At 39.8% G+C, this 24794-nt stretch overlaps 1 protein-coding gene across 2 annotated transcripts in view; it reads right to left on the bottom strand.

The window, feature by feature from the left end:
* Positions 1-24794, bottom strand: part of SNTG1 (syntrophin gamma 1) — a gene marked incomplete at both ends in the record, with an annotated part of 181200 nt that overhangs the window by 95173 nt on the left and 61233 nt on the right. For both annotated transcript variants that reach the window (XM_079722530.1, XM_079722531.1), the window contains 4 exons: positions 3586-3715; positions 13953-14083; positions 19702-19784; positions 21068-21170. In XM_079722530.1, coding sequence (XP_079578656.1) covers positions 3586-3715; positions 13953-14083; positions 19702-19784; positions 21068-21170 — 447 coding nt within the window. The remainder of the gene's footprint in view (positions 1-3585; positions 3716-13952; positions 14084-19701; positions 19785-21067; positions 21171-24794) is intronic.

Here is a 24794-nt window from a genome sequence, read left to right as displayed (position 1 = left end):
AGTAGATATTGTTGGTTATCTGACTCAGAAGCCATTCACAATCTTCTTTTCTTGGTTTTCCCACTACAAACACTAGAAAAGGCAGAGACTAGCCCCCCCACTCTCCAGCCACCCACCCCTCAGAATCGACATGGGGCTGAGTTCAGGAGGAGAAGTGAGCATTATTAGTTCACTAAAGGGTTTCTGGGAAATTTTCTCTTGTCTTGATGAAAGGGGAGAGATGTAGCTGCCGCTACTTATCCTTCTTCCCTTTCTTTCCTGTTCTGAACACTGAAGTGATGTTTGGAACTGTTGCAGCCCTTATGTCACCATGAGGTGGCAAACATAAGGTAAAAGCCAACACTCTAAAGGTAGAGGATAATAGTGGCAATAATGTGTGTAGGCAGAGGATGGGTCCTGGGTGGATGGCGGTTTCCAGCAGATGCCACCATCCACAATTCTTTTCATTTGGGGAAAAACCCAACTCTTTACTCTTATCAGTATCTAGGGTTTCTCTAATTTGTCATTGAAAGCATTCTCAATTGATACAAACATTTGGGGGAAAGAGTCTATTCTCTTTCACGTAATAAAATATGAATTATGTAGTTTGAAAATCTCATATATGCAATCATTCTTATTTAAGATCACAGTAATTTTCATTGAAACACTAAGAATAGAAGCATTGGGACTTCCCTGGTGGTCCAGTGGTAAAGAATCAGCTTGCAGTGCAGGGGACATGGGTTCGATCCCTGGTCGGGGAACTAAGATCCCAAGTGCCTTGGGGCAACTAAGCCCACGTGCGCGTGCCACAATTACTGAGCTCATTTGCCTCAACTAGAGTTCGCGTGCCACAAACTACAGAGCCCACGCACCCTGGAGCCTGTGCGCCACAACTAGAGAGAGAAAACCCGCACGCCACAACTAGAGAGATGCCCGCGCACCACAATGAAGATCCCGCGCGCCGCCAAAAATATCCTGCATGCCGCAACTAAGACCCCACACAGCCAAAAATAAATAAAATAAATAAATAAACAATAAATAAATCTTTTAAAAAAGAATAGAGGCATATTACATATACATATATATTTATATCTGTCTGCACGTGCGCACATACACACACACACACACAAGTGATACATTTCAAGCAGCATACTCCATTCCAATAAAGGAAATGCATGCAGAGGATATATATGGAAGAATTTAGACTAGAAGAGATCCCTTTATGTTAGTAGGTAACCTTAGTAGAAATGTTGCATGAAATTCTCTCTGCTTATCATTCAGGATTGATTTTAGTGCTGGAGCAGTAAAGAGTGGCTGGAAAGGTGAGATTCATGAAATGCTGGCTGAAAGACAGCTTTGTCTTTTATCGTCTTCCCTCTGTCTCTTTTAAAGATGAGGGAACTGAGGGGTAGATCTGTGGCCGCCAGAAATATAGCTGCTAAATGGTCTACTCACTACTAGACATTTAACTCATCTTGTCCCGTTTTATCAGCATTGTTATCCAAACAACCATCTTTCAGGGGATGAAGAATCTCAAATGACAACTGGACAAGACAAAGATGTGCAACCTCACATACAATAAGCAAATCGATATGGCCATTTATTGGTGGTTTATGGATTAAATCATTTAATTTAGAGTGCAGCTGGAGAGAAGAAAAAGTGCAAATGTTTCAGCATCATTTAAGGGCCAGGATGTCTAAAGCACTTTTTCATTTAACCCTCACAGTGGCTGAAGCTAACTGTGCCCGCTGACGAAGGGGACCACGAAGCCCAGTCCCAGAGCTGCTGAGTAGAGACCAAGGCTCCACACCGAGTCCCTGACACTGCAGCCATGCTTTCCCCATGGCAACCATACCTCTGCAAAAAGCATCAGCTTAAATTCCCTTTGATCAAACAATAGTGTGTTCGGAGCTATACTTCCATCTTCCTTCACTTGCTTCTTGCCCTTTCTCCCTCCCACGTTCTGTGGTATTTGAAGGCTCCCAGCCCTGCCCAGCCCACCAAGGCACTGAGACACACAGACCCTTCCCACTCCAAAGACAGCCCCTGTTCAGGTGGCTTTAGCTCAGCAATTATGATGACTTTTCTTGTGATATTATTACAAACAAGTTATTTTGAAAGGGTCTAGGGACTGAGATAATATTGTAGGCTGCTTTGCACATGGACAAACTAATAATACAAATATTAGGTTGTTTTCTCTTATATGCAAGTGCATTTCATGGTTATTCTGAAAAAGTTAAATGTGAAAGAGTAAAACTACGATTTTCAGATTAAACCATGAGATTTAGATTAAGTGAAAAAAATCCAATGGATTTATTTTGAAGATAAATAGGTGCTATATTCGTTTTCTATTATTGAAATAAATTACCACAAACAGTGCTTTAAAAGAGACACTAATCCGTGATCCTGCAGTTCTGTAGGTCAGAAGCCTCAATGGGCCTCTCTGGGATAAGATCAGGGGAGGGCAGGATGGTCTCTGTCTGGAGGGGCAGTGTCCCCTTGTCTTGGGTAGCTTCCCCTGGCCTCCTGCTCTCTTGGGGGTCCTGGTCCCTCCCCATCTTCAGAGCCAGCAGTGTCAGCCCTCCCCCTCCCCATGCTGCCATCTCCCTAGTCCTCTCGTTTTCCTATTACTTCCACTTTTAAAGACTCTAGTGATTACACTGGACCCTCCTGGATAATCCAGGCTAATATCACCAGGGCACATCTGGTTTGGGCAAGAGCGCCCATCCAAGATTCAGTCTCTGCTGATCTGGTGGTGTCATCATATTGGAATCGCCAAAAATGACAAGAGGTTTCAGACTGACAAAACTCCCCACAAAACCCAAGGCAAAAAAACAACGCAATTATATTTGTTGTCTGAAAACGTTTTTTCCTAGATCGTTGAATATACAGGTTAAAAATATTTTGACAAAACTATTTTGATCTTATTTTACCATTATCCAAGGTGGCAGCAAACTAAACAATGGAAGATGACTCTTCAGAGAGACTCGCGTTAGAGCCGTGCTTGCACAGAAGCCCACTCACTTTACTTATACTACTCCCTTACCCCGTGGAAGGAGAGGGGTGGCAGGAGCCATGGGTTAGGGGGCTGGGTCCCAGCTAAAGCCTAAACCAGCTCCCGTACTTGAGTAGATCTGTGAAGGTTAAGATTCATGGGTTGTAACCAACAATACTTGCTTCAAGTTAATACTCTAAATTTTGGGGCTCTCCAGAGGAACCAGAGGGAGAAGCGATGTAAAGATATCTAGATAGATGCATATATAGATAGATATACAGACAAAGATAGATGGATGATGTGTATAGATACAGATAATAGATATTTTAGTGCTCACATGCTAAATGTCTATTTTCAGTTATTTCACTAATGTAGATGTTACAATGTTTGTGAATGGAAACTTAGGGGTCAGTACTGTTGAGCTGATACATTGGACTAAAACTCTCAAGACAGAGTGATTTTCTTTAAACATTGCACAGTAGTTTTTATGATGGGTGTGCAGTGCTCCATTCTTAGAAGAACACCAAGCAGCTGATGCAAAGTTATGTATGTACTGAAGAAATTCACCAAGGCTGAGGAACTGGCCAGGAGCTCCCTGAGTCACTACTTACGTTGTGCTTTGTGAGGCTGGAAATGTTGGTTGCTACGGCATGCAGCCACTCGCCACAGTCCTCAGCAGAGAGGCACTGGATGATCCCGCTGCAGACCCCGTCCACGGCGATGACTTGAAAAGCGTTCTGCCTGCGGAGATGTCAGAACAAATGAGATCAAAACATCGTCTCATTTGTCTGTTTGAGACTTGAAACAGTTATGCGTTCATAAGCTCTTCTTTCAAACAACAGCTTCAAATTCATATCTGCTTACTTCCCTTTTTAAAAAATCTGTTTTTAAATGCAACACTACAGATGAACCCAGACAACACACAACTTTGAATGACTACAGAGCATCTTGAGATTCAGATACATTTGGAGAATCTTTGAGATGCATATCTAAGACATTTGAGAGGGATTCTTTCTCCAGTGTGCCATAAAGTTATACATAGATGTTTATCCATTATTTTGGCAACCATCAACTCCTCTTGACACTTTTCAATGCATTTTTGAGGTACAGTGGAAAGATCACACAAAAACCACACGCACAGATACCGAGCATCATATAAAATCTTTTGTTGTCATGTGCTGAAGCACTTTGTCAGCTGTTAAACCAGTTGTTCCTCATCTTCTCTAAGATGGTTTTGGACAAGAGGTTCATAGTTCTTCTCCACGTCTAAATACTCACGCTTGAAATTTATGTGGATGTTCACATTTCAGTAACAAATAAACTTTCCTTAAAATGCCACAGCCAGCCTAAATATCTCTATGGTCTTGCACTGAGTTTTTGCTGTTGTTAGAGAACATTCAGTGATGCCATCCTAAATGGTCTACAAAAGTGCTGTTGAGTTTAAAGCAGCTTCCTACAGCTTTCATTATTTACTTTTATCTTCCTGTTTCAAGTTCTTGCATGTTTCAATACAAGCTTAATGGAGAGGAATGGATAAAAATCCCCAAATGAATGGAAAGTAGCCAAATGCCTCTGTGGTGCAACACAATACACTTTAGAGAATGCACAAACTATCTTTAAATCTCAGCCATTTCTGAAGCAGTAGAAAAACTGTGTAGTTCAGTATTCAAAATGCTATGTAAATAGTGTACATTTATATATTTTTCTCCAATTAAATTCCTTTTTTTATCTCTTCTGAATTTTGCAAGTAGGAGTTTGTGGATATTACACATGATTTCATTTCTGCAAACAAAGACACCCCAAGCAACATTTCTCTAGCCCAGCTTCATCAGGAGGCCTGTGTCACTCTCTTGTCCCATAAGACTGGTCCAGAGTTCAGAACCGGACACGTGGCAGAGACTTTCACACCTACGGCTCTCTGCATCTGCATTATTAATGTTTTCAGAGAAGCTTGTTCCGACAGCCTTGACCAGGACTTTCAAATGATTACAGGGAAGTGTTCAAATATTCTTTTTTGTTTGCTCTTAAAAATACATGAAAAGCCTGAGAGGGGACAACTATTGTCTGTCTCTTTGAAATAATTTTTTTTTGAATTTGTGACAAGAAAAAATATGCACAGCACAAAAAGAATACTGCAACTTCACGTGACTTTCTTAACTTTAATTCTGATATTCAAGAGTGAGTAAGACATTTAAAATATCCAGAGAGAAACTCAACTATCCATGGAAAATGAGAACTAATTTGAGTTCGTAACATACATTTCTCTCTGCTGATTATCATAACCATTGCTTCATGCACCGTACATTAAAGCATGTCTTGAACATATTTGTACTCTCTGCTTTAAATGAATCGTGGCAGCTGTATATTTTTAGCTGATTAGAGTTAATGTACTTAGAGGAAATCTGCAGTCTATGTAACCACACATGCTACACAGTCTCCACATGGAATGATTCTAAAGGACTAACCTTATATAAACCCGGGCTTATATACTAATATGTATCGATTTTTACATTCTGTTTCCACTTTTCAGGTTGATTTGTTGGAAACCCTTTCATGAATATAACTGAAGCATTTGAACAGTTTATTTGCTTACATACAACCTCTTACAAAATAAATTGGTCATAAAGATTATAGCCTGGGTCCTATTTCTGCCTCTGCTATTGAATAAATAAGAATATTGGCAAATTAGTCCACTTAGTTGCACCTCAATTTCCCCTAACAGAAAATGAGAAAAATATACTTCACGGATTTATGGAGTAACTGGTGGGACCCCAATACTTTCACTAATCACTGAAGCTCCCTGAATGAGACATTAATGTGTGGTCTTGATACGATATTTGTGAGAGTTTTGCAAGAATGTGTCACCCAGCACTTGGCAAGAACTGCAGTGCTGTGGCTGTATTTGCAGCTTTTAGAAAACGTAGTTCTTTGGGTCAAGATAATCAGTAATTGTAAAAAAAAAAAAGTATTTGTTTTATCTTATTTGATCATATACTCTCTGAAATCAATAAACTACATTACCCATTAAGTTAGTATTGTAGTACTGGGAAACGTTAAACTTTAACAATATCTGTAGTAGTCTTGAGTATTCTCAGACTAAATTATGATTCTTTGTACACACACACAGATACACACACACACAGATACACACACACAGATACAAACACACACACAGATACACACACACGCACACACAGAGATACACACACACGCACACACACAGATACAAACATGCATGCACAGATACACACACACACAGATACACACACACAGATACCAACACACACACAGATACACACACACACAGATACACACACACAGATACAAACACACACACAGATACACACACACGCACACACAGAGATACACACACACGCACACACACAGATACAAACATACACACACTGGCTGAAAAAAGCAGTGACATGATTACAGTTAGAAAATCTGAACTTTTGAGTGCAGATTATTTTTCCACTTTCTGCTCAATATCATTTTTTCTATTTTTCTAAGGATTCTTGATCACAACTCTGGCAGCAAAAGTTATTCTCAAATGTTGCTGAGTTTCAGAGTAGTTTTATTCATTTAAAATACAAACTTAGTCTTTCTTTGTATGAAAAATAGACTGCTCACTAAAAATATTCATAAATAATTTTCAATATAATATGCGTTTACATGAAAACACATACATTTCTTATGAATACAACTGAGTTATTCATGTTTTGACTCACTGTCCACCGTATGCCACATGAAGGCACGTGTCGGAGATGCTGAATTTGTGAGGAGTGAGTCGGAGGAGTGAGTCGGAGAAGGCATTTCAAGCAGGAGAAGTGAGAGCTGTGGAGACTCAACTATACAGGTTTGGAGTGGCTAGATGGCCTTGTCCAGGAAAGGGAGGGGGGACATCACGGGGAAGCAGGCAGGCTCGGAGGAGGAGGGTGTGACCATCACAGAAGGAGCTTAGAGCCCACGGGACCCATGGCTGAACCTCCGTGGAGGCCTCCCATGGTCAGATTTGCGTGGAGTGGGCGGTCCTGTCACACCGTGTAGGGGACCTGGCAGCTGTGAGATGACGTGGGATCGAAATACACATGTGTTAGTGAGAGTGAACATAAAACAGTTAGCTCACGGGATTGATAAAGGCGTTAGAAAGTCTGCGGGTCAGTGATTGCTGCCTTTTACAGAATGTGAGGGAGCAGCCAGACTCCACATTGCTCCTGGTTTTTGGATCCAACTGGATGAATGGCTGACGTGGCAGAGGAGAGAAAGTGCACATTTTAGGTGGGAGGTAGTTACTCCGGAGCCAAATATCAGCGGCGTGAAGGCGTGAGAGGTTGTGAGAAACAGGGGCTATTTGGCTCGTTGCGATGTGCGTCTAGAGCAGCGGTGAGTCATGAAGGTGGCAGTAAAGCAAAGCTTGATCAAGGAGAGCTTTGCAAACCACGTGGCAGCATTTCCAACTAATCCTGAGTCAGGCAGGGCCGTGGGAACACTGACTCTTTGGAGTGAAAGGATCATATTGTATTTTATGATACAAATATGTTCCCTCTGTGGTGGATAAGAACATGGAGAAATGTTAATGAAGGCAGGAGAGAAGCAAGAAGAGCATCCCAATACTCAGGATGAACGTAAGATTGCTCCATGAGAGTGGTTCTCTGCATGTAGGAAAGCACTGACTCAAGTAGGATTTGAAAAACGGGCCATTTTTCTTGATCTGGTTATTAACAATTTGGGGAGATGATTAAGGAAAGGAAAAACTAAAACAACCAAACAACCAAGCAAACAAACAAACAAAAAAATCCGCTCAGGTTAATGATTCCAGCCATAGGCTCTGTTTCTCACTGAGTTCAGATCGTTTCTGCTCGTGATGCTACCTTGGGGCAGCATCTCATCACAGCTTTTATGGTTCAGGCTCAAAACCTGAACTGTTTGGTGAGGTTGTACAGAAGCTCTTCCAAACCATTTTGTTACCTATTTTCCAAAGCTGAAATTCACCAATCCGTCACAAGCCCCGAACTTTTATTCAACAGAGGCTTTTCCCCACTGTTCTCTTTGTCTGCAGTGCCCGTCTGTCCCGCTTCAGTTAAAATCTGTGAGGTGTTGCAAGTACCTTGATTTTATGCAACTCTCCGACCTCTAATTTCTCTCTGTGTAAAATGAAGATGGCAACATTTGTCCTGCGTACCTCACATTTTAAAGACTTTTGTAAAGAGAAGTTTTAGGTTTATAGCAACATTGAGGGGAAAGTATAGAGATTTCCCATAGACTTCCTGCCACACACACACACACACACACACACACACACCCTCTCTGTGATCAACATCTCCCACAAGAGAGTTGCACTTTTGTTATAATTAATGAGCCTGCATCGACACGGCATATCACCCAAGGTCCATAGCTTAGATTAGGGTTTACTCCTTGTGTTCCACATTTTATGGGTTTGGGCGAATATGTAATGACATGTGTCTGTTATTATAACATAATCCAGAGGATTTTCACGCCCCCAAATATCTCTGCTCTGCCTCTTCGTCTCTCTCCACCTCCCAACCGCTGGCAACCACTGATGTTTTTACTGTCTCCATAGTTTCACCTTTTCCAGAAGGTCATATAGTTGGAATCAGTGTGTAGGGTTTTCAGATTGGCTTCTTTCACTTAGTGACATGCATCTGTGGTTCTCCCATGTCTTTTCTTGGCTCAGTAGTTCATTTCTTTTTAGGGCTGAATAATATTCTATGATCTGGGTGCACATAGTTTATTTATCCATCCCCCTATTGAAGGCCATCTTACTTTCAAATATATACAAGGGGACACTGCATGGCTCACAGAGTAGGCGAAATCAACTAGGATCTTAATGTTATTTAGTTGAATATATTTTTTAAATCACAATTGTTCTGGCTCCACATAGAGCGAAGTCCTGGTGGACCTGCTGGCGTGTCTGTGAAGATGGAGGAAAGTCCATCCATTCAGCGACTCCCAGTACATCTGCACAGCACCACCTGTGACAGAGCGATGGAAGAGCCAAGGCAATGGTGCGCCCAATGGGGTCGCTGTGTCTCCTCCTTCCCCTCGGCCACTAAGCACAAGCAGGAGACGCCTTGAGTTTTCTATCCCATCCCCCATCACACTACGGGTGACATATCCTTACACATTGTTTCCCTTACTTTACCGTCACTATCCTTCTCATAACAAACATGTTTTTCTATCCAATTCACTCCAATAGTTACTCTAGCCAAAGTCACCTTCAGCTTAATCTGTTTCTCAGTCTATTCAGATTTCTATTCTGTAGTTAATACCATCAACCACTTTCTTCTCCTTCATAACCTTCCCACTCTAATTCCCTGACACTGCAACGTTCTGCCGTATTTTGATACTTCAGAACTGAAATGAGACATATACTTCTAAATCATTACTATACGATGAACATAAACTGTCTCACCACTGATAAAATAGTGTGATGTTCTAATTCAGGCTACATAATAGTATATGACAGTAACACAACTTTGTTGCCATTAAATACAAGACGTATCACATCATCAGAGTTAAAATTATGGGCCTTGGCCAAACCAACCAGCACATAATATCCTAGGTTTCAAACCAAGCTCAACAATTTTCTATATCTGTCATCTTGGGCCAATAATTTATCTTTTCTTTTTCATCCCCTCACTGTTTCAACTGCCACTGGACCGTGAGCTCCTTCACAGAAAGAAGCAAACACAACACCTCTTACATAGACATTATGAGCGAATGTGGGAACAATCTGAACTGCTGTGCAATCCACTCAGAATAGTGCTGTGTTTATAACTGTTTATTACTGTCATATTTACTGAGTGAAATTAATTCAACTGCTAAAAGCTGTTAATGTGTTGAGGTGCCATAAGAGTAAAAATGTAAGAAGTCATCTGGATTCATACAATTTATTTTTTCTCATAAATTGCTTTAGCTAACCATTTTTAAATTATGTAACTACATAAATTTTTTAAAGTAAAATCAAAACAAAAGAAAGCAAGTATACACATTAAAAATGCCATTAACAGAAATATTTCAAAAATTCTTAAAGCAGAAGAAAAATGGAAACAAAAGAAAAAAATAAAGAGAAACAGAAAGATTAAAGGTAGGATACATTTGATAATAGCTGAAAATAATAAAATATCTTGAGGAATTTAAGATACATATATAATTCAAATCTATCTATCTATCTATCTATCTATATATATATATGCCCAAAGACAAGAAAGAAATAAAGGAATTTGTTAAAGTGTTCTAAGTTTCTAGAATTTTCTGAAAGAGGCAAAATTAATAAATTGCATTAAACACTAATAAATCATGTATGGATGGTGCTATGGTCCCACCTCCTATTCATGTTTCGAAATCCTAGTGAGCAACGTGATGGTATTGAGAGGTGGGGCTTTGGGGAGATGTAGAGCCATGGGGGGCGAGTCCTCGTGAACTGGGGTTAGTGATTTATAAAAGAGCTTCCAGAGAGATACCTGACCCTCCCACCAAGTGAGGACAGAGTGAGAAGACACCAGATATGAACCAAGAAGGGGGTGGGGGTGGGAGGGGCTTCATCAGAGGACTAGAACATGATCCAGGTGCCTTAATCTAGGACTTCCAGCATCCAGAACTGTGAGAAACAAATTTCTGTTGTTTATTGCTGTTATTATCTGCTGTATTTTGTTATAGCAGCCTGGAAGGACTAAGACATAGGGTGTAACGTTTAGGCAATAACTAAAACAAAATAAAAGAATGCATATATAACAATATAATAGAGAGAATATTAAAAAATAAAAAATTTTTAATTATTTCAAAAAGAAAAAAGTTAAAGAAAATAGAATATAGAAACTAGTGTGTTGAGACAAAGGACTTTTTTCTTGAATATATATAAAACTCTCAAATCTCAACAGTAAAAAAAAAAATAAAAATATATAAGCAAAGCCGACTACAAAATGGTCAAAAGACAAAGAGACATTTCACCAAAGAGGATTTTATGTGATAAATAAGCACATGAAAATATGTTGAACATCACTAGGATATGCAAATTCAGGTCACAGTGATATATCATACCTATATCTTATACCTCTAAGAATGGTAAAGTAAAAGACAACAACAACTCCCAATTCTGGCAAAGATGTAGAGAAACTGATGGCTCATATCCTGCTGGTGGGAATGCAAAACTGTACAGCCACCTACAAAACAACGTGTCTGTTTCTCAATAAACTAAACATGCTGTTATCACACAACCAAGTACTCGAGTTCTTGAACATTTACCTGAAGAAATGAAAACGCACATTCCCACAAAAATCTATACAAAACGTTCATTGCATCTTTATTTAGAATTAACTGGAACAACCCGGATGTCCTTTAAGGGATGAATTTTTAAAATGTGATACATCCATACTATCAGACTGCTATCGGAAATAAAAAGGGATAAACAATTGAAAAATGCAACTACTAGGAAGAGTTACCAAAGAATTATGCTGACTGAGAAAATTCAATCCAATACAGTTACATAATGTAGGATTCCACTTATATAATGTTCTTAAAATGACAAAATAATTGGAGGTGAAGAACAGAGTAGTGAGTTGTCATGTGATGGGGAAGAGGATGCTGGCATGGTTACAGACAGGCAACAGGAGGGTTCTTGTGGTGACGGAACTCTTCTACCTTGTGCTTGGGTTGGTGGATATGAGAACATGAGCATGTGATATAATTCTATAGAACTAAACATACAGACACACAGACACACACACTCTCACACACTCAGGCATGTGAAATCTGAATGAATGAGTGGTGGATTTTGTCAATGTCAGTTTCCTAAATGGGGTGTTGTACTATAATTTTGCAAGATGTTACCATTTGGGAAAATGGGCAAAAAATAAATGTAATCTCTCTCTATTATTTCTACAACTGCATATGAATCTATAATTATCTCAAAACAAAAATTTTAATTATAAAAAAAAAGACCTAGAGTGTTGAATAGAAAGCAAATACTAAGATGGCAGATATAATCTCTGATATACCAGTGATTATGTTAAAAGCAACTAGACTAGGGCTCCCCTGGTGGCGCAGTGGTTGAGAGTCCGCCTGCCGATGCAGGGGACACGGGTTCGTGCCCCGGTCTGGGAAGATCCCATGTGCCACGGAGCAGCTGGGCCCGTGAGCCATGGCTGCTGAGCCTGCACGTCCGGAGCCTGTGCTCCACAATGGGAGAGTCCACGACAGTGAGAGGCCCACGTACCGCAAAAAAAAAAAAAAAGTAACTAGACTAAATAATCCAATTAAAAGACTAAGATTGTTACTTTGAATTTTTTTAAAAAAGAAAAAAGTATATGCGACACAGAAGATATACATATTATAGCACAAGGCTAAAAAGAGTTGAAAGAAATGGGTAAAAGAATATACGGTGTAGATACCTGATGTAATTCTTGAAGGTAAGAAAAAATTCCAGAGATATAGGACATTTCATAACAATAAAAGGGTCATCATCCAGAAATTGTAAAAAATCTAAATCTGTTTGTATCTGATAATATATAATTAAATATATAAAGCAAATAATGACACACTTAAAAGGAGAAATACACAAAGCCACCATCATACTGGGAGACTAATGCATTTCTCTCAATATCTGAGACCATAAACAGACAGAAAGATCATTAATGATACAGAGGACCAGAATCCCTAATGAACAAATACAACCTAGTTGAAATATGTAGACACTGAACTAAGGAACATGACACTGCACATTCTTTGAAGTGTATATGGGACACTTGTCAAAATTAATTATATACTAGGGGAAATCAAGTCTCAACAAATATCAAAGGACTGAAACCATTCAGCATGAAATCATACGAGAAAGCAATAACAAAAGAGATAATTTTAAACATCTCAAACTATTTGGAAATTTTGCAATACACTTGTAAATAGCCCATGGGTCAAAGAAGTAATTGTAACAAAAATTAGGGAACACTATTAAATACATAATAAAAATATCTGACTATCAGTACCAGTGAGCCTCCAATTCCGGGCAAGGGAGAGCAGCCCATTCCTCCCAAGGGCTCCCTAATACAACTAAAGGACCTTGAACATGACCCGAGGGCCAGCACAGGCAGCTCCTGAAAGGTGGAAGGGTAAGGCGACTGCTGGGGGCCGTGGGGCTGAGAGGTGACAGGGGGAGTCAGTCTCCTGAACTTCCCTGTCGCCTCCCATGTAGGGTTCCAGCAGGCATAGCAGCAGCTGGTTTTGCCCCTGTCCTCCCAGTCCCCGCCTGCTGGTGTTCAAGGGGTCGAGCGGCAAGCTGCCCTGCCCATCCCCACCCACATGAAGCAAGCAGCTCTCCAAGCGCCCCCCTCCCCGTCCCGGTAGCGTGAGGTCCAGCGGGGAACTGAGCCTCCATACCCGCCTGCAGCCGTTAGACTGAGTGAGGCGGCCCGAGATGGAGCTGCTCAGCCCTCTGCCCCCTTCCCATGCTGACCGCTCTGGCCCAGCAGGACCTCAGGCTCCAACCCACCCGCCATCCCCAAGGTGGAGTGAGGTGGTGGGGTGAGGTGGTGGGAGTCAGCTGACTGCCCTCAGCCCCCCCTCCATCCCCTGTCCTCCGTCAGCCGAGCTCCGTGGAGAGCTGAGCATTCACCGCTTCCCGGCAGTGATAAAGCACTGGCCACTGGCCCCTGCTGCCCACCCTCCCTGGTGGCAGCAGAGCCCACCCAGCCACTGAGCTGACCCCCGACTCAGAGGCAACAGGGTGATGGAGCTGGTACCTGACCATCACCAGGGCTCGCTCAGCAGGGCTGAGAACTGAGCCAAACCTATGCCTCGAGCACCTGCAGTGAGGTGTGTTTTACTACATTATGCTATTCTTCTGCGGGTCTTCCTACTTTTAGAAACCTGAAGGTAAGACCCATAAGGCATGTCACGTTACAAGTTTCACTCCAGGTCTCAATTTCAATCAACAGACGAGCGGAGGCCGCTGACATGAACTCACCGACTCAGGTCTGTCCCGGGCACATACTGGGAGAACCGGGAGTGCAGCAGAGGGATGAGCCTGAGGTCACACCACCGCTTCTCCCACCTCAGGCCCGGGGACGCGGGCCACGAAGAGCAGGACAGCGTGTCCTGAAAAGAAAACAAATGTTCAGCAGCGCTGTTTTGTTTCTGTGTTTTCAGTGTTGATGTCCCACCCTTGTCATTTGAGGGATATTTTACCCTTACATAATCAAAAGACATTTATAGAATACCACAAGAAATCCCTGTTCGTTGGCAATAAAGTTATATTTGTTAATTTCATGGTTAATGGAATTCTATGAGAAAGTGAGGAGGGAATCACTGAGATTAAGAATTGTAGTGAAAACGTGAACAACGGGCAGAGGAGAAGGAAGAAGAAATAAAGTAGCGACGACTGAACTCATTCAAGAATGAGAAAGATGGGCAGAACTAATTACAGTGAACTAGCAGGTGACAAAAATCAAGTAAGTTCAATTAGCAAATATTTTCTATCTGCTAAAGCACTAAACATTGTTAGAAGGGCTTTTGATCCATCACTTACTTAAAAATATTTTTGAGTAGAATGAATATTCCTATAAAACAACCCTCAAACACTACTCAAGGAAATCTTTGTCCATTGTTTTAATTTCATGTTTATGTCAATAAAATGTTTGTATTTTCTTATATTGTTTTAATGTTAAGACAACTACTACTGGTTTAAAATTACATATATTTTAAGTTTCATAGAAAGCTTAAGTTTTTTTCCTTATGTATACAAAAGACATATCTTTGAATAACATTTGAGTTTTTCAGCTGATGTTGATCCATGTTTCTTTCATTGGATCAGCTTCCCTGTTAAGATTTTTCCTGGCACCAGCACAGGAATGATATGGACATGCAGTCGGCCTGGGCTGTACAAGCCAAGCCTCCATCTGATCAGAGAACTGCTGACACGGACGGATTTCTCTCTAGGCTATAGATTCTGTAATTTTTAAGTGATGATGCTAGAAGGAGATTCTATTTTAGTCTAAATGTTGAACCTCTGTGAGTCTAGATATTATTAACTTTTCTTTCAGGTATTAACGTCTTCAAAATTGCTTATTTGGGGGGAGGGGGAAACTTCCTTTATTTTCACTAGAGGTTGAGAGTTCTCTGGCATCAGGTTAATTGTCAACCATCATGCCAATGAAAGTCTACGAAATCCTTCTAGCATTTTAGAGCACCCGGGAAGGAGGCCTGGCTGACAAGAGTGAGGGGCTCCACTGGTGACAGGTCTCCGGGACACACAGCCTTTGGTGCAAGATGGCTGCTTTCAGTGCTTCTGTGGTGACTGAAAGGCACAGACTCAGGATTCCCATGAATCGTTTCCTTTCTCCTGGCCCTCACGTCAGATGTCACAGATGGTCGGCATGTGAGGGCTGAGGCTCCCCATAAGAATTAGACCATCTGGGTTCAAAACCCCGATTTCCCAACTGATGAGTCCTGGGGCAAGTTACGTAGCTCTTCTGTGCCACATCTCACCCATCTCCAAAGACAAGGCTGTCACCAAAGGAAAACCTAAAGGTTTTTAGAAGCAGTAAATTATTGCTTCCCGTCTTTTCTGCATGAGGGCACTTGAAACCACAATCCTGTGTGACACCCTGGGGTAAATGGGTGCAGTTTCTGTGGCCAGGCCAGACATGACCGAGCAGCCCCGTCACTAAGCTCACAGCAGCGCACGGCTGAAACCTGCTCCCGGGCCCCATGCTCGAGGCCCACGCCTGAGAGGTTGCACAGTCAGGCATCTACCCGAGGCTCCCAGCCGGCCAGCAACAGGGCCAGGATTCACTCCAACCTACGTCTCTCTGACACCACAGCACAACATTTAACTTTCATAATCAGAGCTGAAACCATGGAAAGAATGACTCAGATGTCTGTCTTGATTATTTCACAGTTTTGCAACATAACTTTAGGCAAATTATTTGTTTCCTGTCGTTCATGAGAAGCACAAAGAGATCCTCTCACTTCATTGTTCCCTGAACAGATAGAAAATGTAAAAGAACATAAAAGACACAGGTAATGGAATACCTGTGACAGGTAATGGAATAGGTCCATTCCACAGGTAATGGAATACCTGAGAAAGACAGTCACCAATAGGTGAGGATGATAAGTTTTACAAATCACATTTTATAGACTTCATGGATCAGCAGATGTAAAAACACATGGGATCTTTGACATGTCCTGATGCAGCACACTGACTGGATGTCTTTATGTAGCAAAGTTGTAAACATGTCACTTTCTTTTATGTTTCTTTCTTATAAAAAATAAGAGATAAGTCCCACTTCAGCTACTGAACTAATCAGGGTTAATGTATTTCATTTTACAGATCTGTTATTTACAGTGGAATATCTGGTATCTTTTGAAAATTATTTATCCTTATTATTTATTTTAATTCCAATAGTAGAATATAAATTTGCTTTCTAGTCTTGTTGTGTAACAGCAGTCTTGGAGTTATTTTTAATTGTATATAAAATGATCTAAAAACACAAGAATTTTTATGGCTTTAAGGCCCATAACTATTTTTCAAGAGCTTTATTCTTCAGTGTCAAGAATGTTGTTTCCTATAATATTAATAGTGTGAATGGGAAAAGTAGCATTTACAGAGTCTTTACTTTAAAATAAACTCTCTTCTCAAAATGTAACACATTTCAAGGTATATTGCCATACAATAACCTCAAGAGCAATTATCAGGCCAAAATAGAATAGCATACACGGCAGAACGCTGATCCAAATTTTGCTAAGGATGTGGCATAAACGTATTCATTAAAGGTATATAGTTAAGAAAAACGTTTCTCAGAATCTGGTTAGCTGGTTATCTGAATTTGTCTCCTCGTGAGCACAAAGCGAATTCTTTCTTCACTTTGGCCCCAAACGGGGAGAATCTTGTATATGCTAAAATTAGTGATCTCAGGCCCTTAGAAGGACTAGACTACGTTTTTATGTAAGAAAGTGGAGTGATGTTAATATATATATTATAAGGTGTTATTTTCTCATATGTGTAAAATGCTGCCTTAAAATATACACAGAATGTTTGAGGGCACTCAAATGGCACCTGCTTATGCAAAATTTTCTTCAGAGGATAATTAAGGCACAGGAACTAAAAACAGAGTCCCCGGGCCTGGGACAGAGGTGAGGACGCAGACACAGCAGCGGACAGAGTGCTTCTCTCATGGACCCCGTCTCTGCGATCTGCACACTTTCTGTGGAACGTGCCTCCTGGGGCCCAGGTGCCTCATTATTTAACGATGGGTCACGAGGAGACACGCTCTGACTGCCCCTCATTTCATGAACCTCTGAGTAGACACGTCCTCCACCCCCTCAACCGGATGCCGACTCTGCGTGACCCACTCAGGTCTGATGCCCAGGCGGGCTCACGTTTGGTCTGAAGTCCCCCATTTTTGTTGATTTCTGTAAGTCAGATGTTCATAGATTCTAGCAGCCCTTTTCTCTGGTATTAGAATGCTAACGTCCATTGTAATTTTCCTGCTTACATGACAGTTACTTTTATACATCTGGATTTTAAACGTTTTGGGGTCAGGAACCATAATGGACTTTTCCCCATGGCACCGTGAAGAGGGTTTTCTTGGAGTAGGTTCTCAGCAAATATCCAATTAACTTAAATGCAATTACTGTCTTTATTTTTATTACACTTTGATTTATATATGTCTTGATTCTTATTGTCTAAAACATCATAAGTGCCATTAATTTCCTTACACTTAAAGATCTTCAGCAATGTCAAATAATGTTCAATCCTAATGCTAAAAATGGAAATAAAATATGCCTCTTGAAAATGGAATGACACAACTCAGTAAGAACAATTTATGATGATAGGTTTTTTGAAAAGTTTGCAGCTGGATTTGTTTGGAACAGCCATGTTACAGAGCTGCTGAGTAGTTTCCGTACTCTCATTATGCCTTTGTAAAGGAAGACATTATATCAAGCAACCACATAGAGGCACACGTCATGTAACCAAGTCTGTAGATGCTGTTGTGTACATCAGTGGGATGAGTTAAAAACAGACCAGAATGGCTCCTACCCACAGACCTTCCTGTCCACTTGTTATTACATAGGATTCCAAGGGTACAGGGGCAAGAACTAGAATAAAAATATTCCTTGGCACCTTTGTCCCCACTCTGCAGTAAATGGCAGAGCTGAGATGGGGACTCTTGTGTGAGTGACATGGGTGGGGAAAGCTCTCAGGAGAAAGTGGATGAGGAGGGAACACCTGGCTATATGTGGGCTCCTGAGGGCGGGTGGCCACTGTGTCACCTGCCAAGGCCGGGGAGGCTGCCTCTGTGCCCCATCTCTGCATCCTCGGCTGCAGCCATACCGATACCAGGCAGAGACTCCTGTAAGAGGGACAGCGACACTCACAACAGCGGGGCTCAGGGCACTTCCCAGCACAAAGGACTAGAAAGAATCAAAGGCCTCAAGAGCATCTCCACTGGAAGGGACGGAGGTGAGCAGAGCAATTACTGAAGCAAGAGGCAAAGACTGGGCTGGAGGTTGTAAGAGCCTTGAGGAGGGAGCTGATGGGAGCACAGGACGTGTATATTCGTTCTCTCATCAGGAAATTAAGTCACTCAGATCTTGTCATCTTCTGAAGATCCTCCATTTTAAGTATTAACTATTGTGTGACAGTTATTTCTCTGGTAACAAAAGTAAAAGAGGAGGGCAGTGAAGTACACCCAGATGGGGTTAGTTTATACTTGTAGAGGTAACCTTTGATGTTGCCAAGGGTTCCTCTTTCAAAGCAAAAAAACAAACAAATGAAAACGACATGGAGGCCTGTGGGACTCAGCTGAGATTACTGCTGTGCAGTCCTGCACAGTGAGGGCCACGGAGACCTGCAGATGTCCACAGGAGGACTCTGGAGTAAAATGCCACAATGAGCTCAAGAATTTCCAATGGACAGTGAATCACACAAGTCAGGGGAAGCTCCACGTCGCATACATCCTAATACACGGAACAGAAAGATAAAATTCTACGTAAAGTGAGCTCTGCTTCTCTTCGTGTTTGTGAGCACAGGGGAAATTGTTAGTCTCACATTTAACCACAGGGAATCGTTTTGTCTTTAGAATGTGTACATGTTTTGAAGGGTGAAATACAAGGAGTTTCAAAATATTTATAAAAGAAAAAAAAACCTGTTTACTCCAAAGTACAGGTGGAAAATAAAAATGGACACTTTATAAAACAAACATGCCAAATTTATCAGTTATTAAATACATGTATAGTTTAATATTCCTCACATTTTACACAATGTGTAGGTTAGATTTTCTCCCTTTACATTGATTCCCTGGTGTGCATGAAGATTCCTAAGCAATCCTAATATATGGCAAATTATATAGCTACTTTTAGCTAAATAATTTCAAAAGAAAAATGATAAAAATTATGTCAAATTATTTAGAACATGAAATTACATATAATATGCAATGTTATAAAATGATTGTATGATTTTACACGTGACCTCTCAAAGTCATCTCTATAGCTTACAAAGGGCTTAATACAGACCTGAGAGGGGAAAAAATAACAGACCTACTTATTTTTCTCCTCCCTGAATTATCATAATTCTCAAAAAATAAAGCAGCCGAGGATTTCAACTATATCAGAGAAACCGGGTCCTAGACCAGCTTGTGCAAACTCTATGTAACTACATATATTTTTCTTGGGTGCCCTCCTCATTAATGGGGTCTGTGCCCTAGGCCTCTTACTGTGTTGTTGGGATGATAGTTGAGGTGTAAGCCACTGTCGCAGAGGGGAGAGGAGGTGCCACTGCTCTGGTCACTCGGTGCACCTGCGGGAAGAGTCACAGCATCGTTGGTTAGAAGCCCACTTGTTCTACATGGACACCTTCTACAGTGCATACTTCAGTACACTCAGTGTTATCAGGTAAGCCAGGTAGTAAAATAAATCTGTATTTCACTTATATCAAAGCCAGAGTTTTGCAAGTCAACAAAAATAAAAATTAAAACCTAAAGTGGCCCCAAAAGAGACCTGCAAATATTTATCTTTTGGCAGTTTGTTAGCAAGTTGATTACACATCTATCTTGTGACTCAGCAATTCCACTCCTAGGTACTTATAGTAGCGACACAAAATACTATGACTTCCCGAAGGCTTGTACGAGAATGTTTATAGCAGCTTTATTTACAATAGCAAAATACCAGAAACAGTTCTGCTGTCTATCAGCAGGAGAATGCATTACCAAATTTTACTATACTCATATAGTAGAATACTATACAGCAATGTAAATAAATAAACTCCTGAAATATGTAACACGAGATGGTTAATAATGAAAGAAGCAGACGTAAAAGAATAAATACAGTTTGACTACATTAATACTTGATGACAAGAAATTAAGTCAGTAGTTGTTTCTGGGAATGTTATTTACTGGAAGAGGCACAGCAGAACCGTTCTGTGATCTAAAGGGATGTGGATTAAGCAAATGTGAGCATTTGTCAGAGCTGATCCCACTGAGCATTGAAGATTTTTGCATTTCATTTCATGTAAACTATGCTGCAGTTAAAAATAATTCTTCTTTGATTTTAACAAAAGCTATAAGATAATATGCATTTCATTTCATAATATGAAAATAGATACAGAAGTTTTTAAGTAGCTTTTATGAAAATTATTACATTTCCACATAGACTGGGGCTTCCTGCAATCTCCCTATTCTCATCAGGACAAATTAAGTGTAACTGCTTATTTAGTAAGTTCAGTAGCCAAATAAGAGAACATTATTTTCTACTTAGAGAATATATATTCATCAAACAATATGAATGAAATTTTAATAGAGATGCAAAATGTATATGTTTGATATGACATTTATTTTTAAAGTAAATAATATTTCCCCAATTACAGGTTGGAAAATAACTAAATGTGAATACATTCTGAAACACAAAGAACAGCTGTTCCCTTTGGAGAAGGGTTAACTGAATGCTTTGTGTTATTAAAGAAAAATGTTTGCGTTCAGGCAGAAATCCCAACTTTAAAAAGAAATTACTCATTACTGCCAGGAAATAATGGTTTAGAAAGTAAATATGACGTGAGCACTTTACCTATTCTTCATAAATGCTTACATGCACAATCTTCGTTCAGTGGGAGTTTGAGGAAAGCAGGTGCTCTTTTAAAAAATGAGACCGTCAGGGTCACTTCTTCTCCAGCATTCCGAAGAACCTGAACCTAACATAAAACATAATAAAAATGATACCGTTATCAGTACGCTGGCAAAAATTTTTGTACGATTGAAAACCCTTGAAATAATGGGTTGTCTTTTCCACATCTCACATTTTTCCCTGGTGGTCAGAAACATTTTATGGCAGATGGAGGGGATGAAGGATCTAACACTGCAGGAATGCAGCCATTCACATCCTCTTCCCATCATCCTGCAGTCCCTGTTCACTCACGATGTCATCATCTTCCATTCACATTTATCAAGGCTCTCGTGAGTTTATGGTCTATGTTAGGTCTACAGAAAGATGTAGTGTTCGAACCACTAGATTTATTAATTTACTAAATATTTATTGAGCATCCATGATGCACTATTTGGAGATCTATGAATAAATTACCCTGCAGATTTGACCAGGATGCTAATTCTAATTAAAGTTGTTCCAATTCACTCAAACACTTTTGCAAAAAATAAACGGTTATTATTTTCCCACTATATCATTGTATATATTTTTCTTTTCCTTTCCCTGAAAATTTAGAATAATGATGGAGACAGCTATTATCAATAACTCTCAACTATCTAAATTATAGAATTACTAGGTCTATTTCTACCAGTTAAATAATGATAATTTCTCAAAATATTATACCAAAACAAACGTAAGCAATATTAAAAGAAGTTCAGAAAGCTGAGGATTACTTATAGCAAACATACCTGGAAAAGATATACGTATACATATAATTTAAAAACTCACATAAACTAAGAGAAGAATTAAGAATAATTAGTGAAGAAGCAATTAATAAACATGGGGACATAATTTATTAAACATATAGAACAATGCTCACCATGAAGTCATTAAAGAATTGACTATCAAAATGGTTTAGAATGACTTCTGGTCCCTACAAGATGGCATAAAGTTATCTCTCCCAAACAAGTACAACTAAAACACTGAAAAAAGTGCCAGAAACAACCAGGTAGAACTATGAAAGGTAGAAAGGAAAAAAATCGATTAGGGCCCCCAGGCCTGGAGGAAGAGCACAGAGGGGGGATGTCTTAAATGCTCTTTCCCAACAGAGGGGTGGTCCACCCACTGCTAGGTGAAGCATCACTTTATCCACTTAGTGGCAGCAGGGCCCCGACCTGGGAAGCCCCTTCCCCTTCTCTAGCACCATCAGGGAATGGGGTGGCGTGGGGGGGGCGGGGAGCCTGAAGATGCAGATGAATCAATCAGACCCAACTAGCACCAAAATGGTTCTAAATGTCATATTGTCAGTGGAACCACAGCCCACAGAATTAGGCGAGGACCTGTGTGCTAAACAGTGACTTCTTGCTAAAAAGAAAAATAAGTAAATAAGAACCAGAGACTCTTAACAAATAAGCAAAATGGCCAGGATTAAAATAATATGTCACACTAAGACCCAGGGAAATCATCATTTGAATGAGGAAAGATAATCAAGTAACACAAACTAGATGAATTACATACTGGAATCATCTGACAAGTGTTTTAAAGCCACCTTAAAAATATTTCAGCAGGAAATTAAAAATTATCTTGAACCAAATGAAAAATTACAATATCTCAGGAAAGAAATACAAGTTATAAAAAGGAAATGAAATTATAGAACTAAAAAGTACAACAACATAAATAACCTTGCTAGATTAGCCTGGTGATAGAGTGACAGGAGATAGAATCAGTAAACTTGGGGACAGAACCATAAAATTAGCCCAATGTGAGCAACAGAGCAGATCCAGACACACACATGAAAACAATATACTTCATCATGTTAGAAGTAGAAAATTTTAAAAATGAAGAAATTATATAATCATTTTAATAGATACAAAGCATTTGATTACATTCATTTGATAAAAGCTCATAGGAAATTGAGTGTACAAAGGAGTATCCTTCATATTATAAAGAGTATACACAAAAATGTATGAGAAGCATCATAGCATTAACTATGAATTATTGAAACATTTCTCTTTGAGATCAGAAATGAGGCAAGAATGTCCACCAATTTCATTTCTACTTAATTTTTCTTCAGATCTTACTGTAATAAGGCAAGAAAAGGGCTAATAAAAATCATAAAAATTGAAAGAAGAAATGAAACTGACATTATTCAGAGGCAACGTGATTTTGAACACAGAAAATCCTTAAGAGCCTATGGACACTATTACATGAGACATTACCAGGTGAGTTATTAAGTGAGTTTAGTATGGAATAGCATAGATACAAAGTAATATACAAAGATCAACTGGTTTTGATTTAATTTCAACAAACAAATACAACATTGTTAAATAAATGAGGGAGATGCTATGTCATGGATCCCCAGACATAACACTGTGAGGAAATCATTTCTCTCCTGCTTTTCCATATTCAAGGCAATCCCATGCAAAGTCCCCATTTTTTTCTTTAGTTTTTAGCTTAGTATGAATTTATGAACTTGGCTTGTTTCCAAGTGACATTTAATATTTATATAATCATTATTATGTAATTGCACTGGGAGTGTGTTAGTGAGATACATGGGAGAGTGGAATGCAATGGCTAAATACTCACATTCTATCATAAGCATTCAATAGATAATGTCTAGCATTAAATAAAAAATAACATTACAAGCATCTCAAGTGTAAGTAAGAGAATAAAGTAGAAATGTATAAGTTAATAGAAATAGGCAATGAGCAACTGCTTTTCTTTTAAAGCTTTACATTTGTATACTTCAATCTTGAAGTTTTGGTCAAGTGTAACTGAGAAAAATAAAAACTTTTTAAAAATTATAAAATCTTACCCTAGAGAGAGAACTTTATTTTACTTTGTTTTAAATAAAAGGCTAATTATGGGTATCTTTCTGGATAAGCATAACTTCAAGTCCTTGACACATACACATTTCTTAATGCAGAAATATCCATCTTTTCAGTGACCAGGATTGACATAATGTGTTTTTAAGTTTTTTTCAAGTTTCCTACTATGCCTTGGATGCATATTTCATTGGCCTGACACTGTCAGGTTGGAAAATATAGGTTCCACATCATGAATAATGATGAATGTCATCTTCCTGAAAACTCAGAAATCAGCACCAATCCAGTTGTCTTCCTCATGTTCATTCACATTTTATGATGCAAATCAAATGTGCATTTTAATCAGGTAATGTATCAGCACAGTTATTCTCTCATATCGCCTTGGGTGAGTACGTGAGCAAAGGGACGGAGATTGGTAGAAAATGGCAACCGGTAAAAGCAGAAAAGGGACGTGGAATGAAAGGAGACGTTTACAGGTTGGCTCTGTTAAACCAGGACAAGCTAACAGCTCAGTCTGTAAACTGGACGTTCTTAAACTGGACCTTCTTAAGCTCCATTCGTCTGTTAGAAGGGAAATTTCATAAAATCCTTTTGTGGTCTCTGTCCTTCCTCCATCCTGTTGGGGGCCATCCTATCTTCTATGAGACTCTAAAAAGGAATTTAGCTGTCTGCCACTGTTTCGCTATGAAGTCAAAGTGCTCATAGCTGGGGATTACTTTATATTTTCATTTTTAAAGAATTGATTTTTGTAGGCTAGTCTGAGGTTCATAGCAAAATTGAGGGGAAAGTACAGGATTTCCCCTAGACCCCCTGTCGCACAGATGCACAGTCTCCCCGATGATCAACATGCC

The sequence above is a fragment of the Hyperoodon ampullatus genome (genome assembly GCF_949752795.1).
Source record: "Hyperoodon ampullatus genome assembly, chromosome: 17".
In the NCBI taxonomy this organism is placed as follows: domain Eukaryota; kingdom Metazoa; phylum Chordata; class Mammalia; order Artiodactyla; family Ziphiidae; genus Hyperoodon; species Hyperoodon ampullatus.
Note: the sequence above shows the minus strand (reverse complement) of the source record. Positions and strands in the feature narration are given on the sequence as shown.